Genomic DNA, 6,331 nt, shown 5'->3' with positions numbered 1-6,331 from the left:
CTATTCATCTAGTATTCCTCTGTAGGTAGTCGCGGCCAATATGGTCAGAAATGATAGGTCAATGTCTGGCACGCACCTGCTTTGTGCAGTAGGGAGGTATCAGGAAGCTTGTTCCCAGGTAGAGTTTTATCTTGCATATCTCTATTACAGTGTGCCTATATACTGAAACAGCTGCCATGATATATGTCAGATTCTTTTTTATCTTTTGTCTGGCAAGGACATATATAATATATCATTGGGAGAGCTGTACTTAGAAACATGGGCAGTCTTTTGGCAACTTTTTAGAGTTGTGCCATTTGTGCTTCTTGTGGGGTCTTTATAATATTCTGGCATTTGAAAGCTATCTCTGTGTTACTTTCTTATTTATATATCTTAGACTGAGTGAGAAAGGCAGTCAGCCAATCACCATGACACTTTCCTCCTTGATGGCGTTGAACAAAGTAGATTTGTCAAGTATGTTACAGAAAGTACTCCTATGTAATGTATACATGTGTGTGTATTAGCGATACTTGGGAATGTGATTTCTAAATTAAGGGACTCTATGCGTATGATACGATAGATGGCATGCTAGCACAGACAGGGGCATGACAAAATTGTCTTTTATTATTCTTTCCTTGTGGATCTGATGCACCTGCAAGGTAGACATGCTCTTCATTCTCATAAGTAAATAAGATACATAATTATAATAGCGAAGCTCAGACATTTACTCTCAAAGGTGTATCTTTGCTTTGTGATAGTTAAGGCCAGGCCAGGCCAGAACAGACTCATGAAAAGTCGATTGGCATGTTTGCCGTTCTTGGTCCTTCCTGTTTGTGCTTTCTGGTCAGAGGAGCCTTTATTCCATTGTGCTTTCTATTATGCCCATGTGGGTTAGAGGATGAGACGACCTAACACACTTTTGCCAACTAGAAAAAGTGAGACGTTGCAAAGATATATGAGAGTGGTATGGACCTAACCTATATGTGGAAGAAACTCAACCTTTTGATAAGTCTGATAAGTTGTTAGATGCAAAATCAAAAAAGAACATCTCCGGGTCCTGGACGGTGTAAAGAAGTTTGAATTCTCATTTAAAATGTCTTGAAATGAGAGCAAGAGCAAATGTGGGGTAGGGGGACTGCCAGAGGATCAGATTTGTGATTCAATCACGCCCACATGCTGTTGGTGTGAGAACAATACAAAGAATATGTTGACTAGGAAGCAGCCAAGATAGGTGGCAGCTAGTGAAAAGCTGTGTTGTATGTAAACTAAATGTCCCTGGTAGGGCATGAAAAGGGGCAGCTCTTTCATGTCATTAGAATAGTTCTCTACTTTCAAGGGAGTCATTCGGTCCAGCTATTCTAGCTTTTCTTTGCATTTTAGCTAGAGATTTCAATCTTTTTTCTGCCTATTGTTTTGATTTGCTTCATGACATGTAATATAAAAAAGGTCAGGAATATACATTATTACGAAAGTGCTTGAAGCTGTTCGAGCAACATGCAAATAAATGGGCCAAATTGTTGTAGTTAAGGATGTTTAGATAAGTATATGGGGAGAGGATAAATGAATAGTGAAAATTAAAAAGTTTTTGATCATATGATTATGGATGAACATTTAAGCAAATTTTGGAGGAAGAACTCCTGGTAACTACTGGTGGCATGTTTAGTACAGAAGCACCTCTTATCATAGTATTTTCCATGATAGTATGCTACATCATACATACCAGTAGTTCAGAAGGTTATTCATGGATAAACTGATCAACAGTCAAAGAAAGGGAACGGGATATGGCTGTTCGTATAAAGGCCAAATATGTGGATTGGATGCTATTGAGGATCATAAGCAGATTTCTCAAATATTTCGTTTGAGTTGTCCATTCTTGCGTTAATCACACCAAGGAGAACTTGTTAATCTTCCTAAAGTTGTAATTTAGAGTAATGGCTGTTCTTGGAGTTTCCAGTTTGCGCATAGATGGCTCCAATTACTCAGAATTCGCATGCAAGAAAAAGGCTATTCTGCTGGTATGGATGCCTGTGTGAAGGGAATTAATGTGGAAAAATGAATAGCTTTCCATCCTAAAGCAACCTTCAATATTTTGAGTTTTCAAATAATCACCAGTCTTGACACTGCATGTATACATTCTATGGGAAATAAGAGGGAAAACAATATAATACCACCCTATACTGAAATCAGATTTTATTTGGATTCTATTTGAGCTCAGATCACTACGGAACTTGTGTTCAAGCTCAGCTGTGCTGTAATTAGTAGTGCTTGGTATTCCTTTGAAAATTCTCTTCAACAATGGTCGAACCGGACTCAGGTTTCTGTTTTACCTTCTTATCATGGTATTCACATATTAAGATAAGTAAGATAAACTTCATTTTCGACTCATTTATGGATTTTTCCTCAGTTAATATGCATGGTAACGTTTTTCTTCCTTTTTGAATATTTAGTGGGCTTCTTTGTTTTGTTTCTGCTTTATCCTTTAGTATTGCGAGTTATTAGAAGCCCTCAACTTTGTGTTTTTATGTGAAACTGTCATGAATATTCAAACTCACTCATGTTCTGTTTTGTTTGTGCCACCTTAAGTAGAAGTTTGTACCACCTACTTGTGACTGATGCTTAATGCAACTTCAATTGTAGTATTTACCAAGCATGCACACTGTTTGATGGGACACACTCTTTTTTTTCAATCTGCCTCTGGTTGACTCGTATATGTTGTAGTGTATCTGGTAAATTTAGGTGTAAATGTGAGGTACTTTCATCTCTTGGCATGATAATTAGCTTTTGCAAATGACCAAGTTTTGCACTTAAATAACAAACAGGTGGTGAAATCCATGATGCATCTGTTGCATTAATTTATCAGTTAGATTGATAAAGTTCTAGTGGAGTTTGGTCAATTTTTTTATCAGAATATAGAAGTCCGACTAAGCCAGGACCACGTACTTCCTAGAAAAGTATTAAGGAACACCACTCTAAGATTGTGAAATGTATTTCTAAAGAATGATAATTCTGCTTATACTGTAGTTTCTACTCTTTTGCAGTTGCAGGATGCTGGGTGCTGGACGGACGCCGCAACATTAGCTGCGACACACTTAAAAGGGTCTGATTATGCAAGGTTTGTTCTGTCTTCACTTCAGTCAGGCCTATCTCCTTATTGGTACATCTGCAAAGGTGATCTGTAAATTTACTCAAGTCACAAGATTGTTTCCGCTACTAATATGTCATTTCTTGTATTTGAGAGCTTAATCTGTATCTCCTTTCTACAATTTGGTACGAAGTACTCTCTATTTCTTTCTGGCATGTGTCGTATTCATAATTTCCACAATATTTACATTAGAGAAACCTCGGAAATAGATAACAGCAATATTGTATGCTGCTATTCAACAATGCCATAAGCATTTGACTCCTTTGCCCTTTTAGGCTGTCTGCCTTTACCGACTTGTATCAAATTAGAAGTTTGTGTGTTGAAGTGCCAAATTAGCTCTAGGTGGTTGCTAATCGTATTACGAGAATATTTGTCTCCTTTTACATGACCAATTACTATGGCAAAATTGATTTCAAATTTACAAATGATGATAAACCCATGTTTTGTTGTGCTAGTGATTCCACATTTTGTTTGTGTTCAACAATGCATCACACATCTCTTTAGCTCAATTGTTGGGTGAACAAATGATTAGGACCTTGACTTCTATGAATGATCCACAGAGTGTTGCAGAGATGGGCGGAACATGTTCTTCACACTGAACATAACATCTGGAGGTATCACTTTTCCATTTTCTTATTTTGAAAAAAGTATTTTTATCTGTTCTCTTTAATCCTTAAACACGTGTCTATGCAGGGCATTGATATTATACGTTGCAGCTGGTGGGTTACAAGAAGCATTGACAGCTCTTCGCCAGGCACAGCTGCCCGACACTGCAGCCATGTTCATACTTGTTTGCCGTGAAATCCATGCTGAATTTCTCTCCCGCTTGGATTCTGATGAAGATGCTACTTTGTTAAAGAATAAGGTCATGAACTTGCCTGGGCTGAACCCGGGAAATGAAGATGTCGTTGCAGTTGGTGAATATTATGGACAGTACCAGAGGAAACTAGTACATATGTGCATGGATTCTCAGCCATACACTGACTAAGTAGTTGGGAATAACTCTGGATCTGTCGCAGAATCTTCGATACATATGGGTCAATGTGGCTGGCGGAAGAATTGCAACTTTTATTTGTCAAGGTTGAAGCATAAAGCTAGCTAGCCATCATCTGGAAGGTGACAACTGTTGTCTATAACATCCAATATAAGAGGTTTTGTGAACCTAATTCAACCCCCCCCCCCCAACCAAAAAAAGAAACGGAAAAAGAAAAAGAGGATTTTGCGAACCTAGGGAGCTATAGTTGTACTATATTTTTCATCCCCATACAAATGGGATCACTCTATAGGTTCCTTGTATAGAATTTGAGAATCCAAATTTGTAAGAGTGATACAAGTAAATCATGTAACTTACGATCTTTGGCTAAAAAAACTCTGATTTTTGTGATGATTATAAAAGTTTTCATTTTGTTAAAACAATAGAAGCAGTGTCTATAAATTGGCAAATCAATCCGATGTCAGTGTTCCAGGAAGTAGGAACAATGAAATAATGCGTTCTGTGTCGTGTTGTATACTGTCAAAGTTCTTTGCTTGAGCAAAAACAATAACCCGTGGAACGCAGTTAACTTAGGAGTAACTTCGTTTGCCTAATGGGAATATCAGGTGATTCAAATGCAATCTCTGTCCTGTAGACATGCTTATGTACATTGTATGAAGATGAGGAAGTCTATTTTTGACTCGGTCTAATTACGGGAGTTAAAGAAGCTCAGCTCAAAATTGATCGGATCAACAACTAAGGGAAGACATCTCACAACATTTTCTTAAATTAAACAAACCAGCTCTTTATAAGTTAATCAACATTTTTTTACGATATAACCATGGGACATAGCTATTGCATAAGCTCATGACATGAAGCATGATAGGATTAGTTTACCTTATTTCCACTTCTCACAATATTGTTGATCTTTAAGAAGTGACAAACGTAGCATCTAAGACTAAACAAGAATTATACTAAGAACACTTGTTACGACAGGTGAGTTTAATAGGAGCTGTCTCCAACCAGTAAGTTGGGGCATTCCATGAGGCAATAGGTCAAGGTGCACACGGATCGAATCGGCTCAAGACCGGCAGGGATTAGTTCGAAAAAAGTCTTGTTCAAGACCTACCTACTACTATTTACGATCGGTCCTGAGGTGGTCATTAAATGGCCCGTAATTGAGTCCATTTATAAACTAAGGTACAGTCGATGAATCGACTGGGTTGAGGCTCGGATCAAGACCGGATCAGGCTCGAATGTTCTTATTTTAATTTTATTTTTCTATAAAATAGAGGTTTACTTTTGAACAAAACTTTATGGTTGTATTATGAAATAAATAAATAATAAATTAAATCACGCAAAAAAACATAACTAGAAAAAGTAATAGTTAAGATTATATAATGAACTTAAGTAATAATTTGATGAACAAGTTTACAATAATAAACTTAGATGATAATAAATTAAAAAAGGATCTAAAATAAACTTTGAAAAAAATAAACAAAGAACATTAATGAATTAAAATATTTAAAAATTAGAAGTAAATTAATAAATATAATAATTTTTAGAGTTTCAAAAGTATAAAAAAGCTATTAGAATAGTTAGTTTAGAAGAATGAAATGAAACTTATGTCATGCGTTATTTTAATAAAAAAAATGACCCAATAGGCCCGGCTTAGGACCAGGTGGGTCACTAGGCTAGGCTGGTCCTAGGTTTTAATACTTGAGACCAATCCAGTCCGAAGTGGGCCTGGGCCAACCCACCTCATTTTTCCATCCAGTCTTGGGTTGGCTAACCCAACTCGGCCCACTGCGCATCTTTAGCAATAGCTGTTGGAAAAAGTTCAAGCAATCATAGTTCAGTTTTGAAAACCAGTCAAAATTAATAATAACAGTTTTGAAAACTAATTTCGCAAAACAAATACGTTGTCACAAACAAAAGATCAATTAGATATTCTATTGTGGTATGTCTTTGAAGTAAGAACAGTCAGCCTTTTATAGGCTTCAGCAGTTGCTAAACATTAACGACAACATAAAATACGATCATAAAAGCGCAACAGGAACGGTAGAAAACGACCAACAATTTCAAGTGCCATAAATTCGTTTAAAAATAGAATTAAAATTTTAAAATTTCGAGCACGAACGGGAGGCAGCGGCGACACGCTTGTGGAGCAACCGTATGTTCACTCTAGTTTTCATAACACTCCAAATATCCTTTGAACCTTAAACTTAATATAAGGA

General features: G+C 36.8%; 1 protein-coding gene across 1 annotated transcript in view; it reads left to right on the top strand.

The window, feature by feature from the left end:
* Window positions 1-4,315, top strand: part of LOC105162134 (WD repeat-containing protein 11) — a 24,254-nt gene extending 19,939 nt beyond the window's left edge. The window contains exons 17-20 of the mRNA XM_020693815.1: window positions 24-118; window positions 3,018-3,091; window positions 3,682-3,735; window positions 3,815-4,315. Of these exons, the coding sequence (XP_020549474.1) occupies window positions 24-118; window positions 3,018-3,091; window positions 3,682-3,735; window positions 3,815-4,109 (518 nt within the window). The 3' untranslated portion in view covers window positions 4,110-4,315. The remainder of the gene's footprint in view (window positions 1-23; window positions 119-3,017; window positions 3,092-3,681; window positions 3,736-3,814) is intronic.

Source organism: Sesamum indicum, linkage group LG5 (genome assembly GCF_000512975.1).
Source record: "Sesamum indicum cultivar Zhongzhi No. 13 linkage group LG5, S_indicum_v1.0, whole genome shotgun sequence".
In the NCBI taxonomy this organism is placed as follows: Eukaryota; Viridiplantae; Streptophyta; class Magnoliopsida; order Lamiales; family Pedaliaceae; genus Sesamum; species Sesamum indicum.
This window is presented reverse-complemented; position numbering and strand designations above follow the sequence as displayed.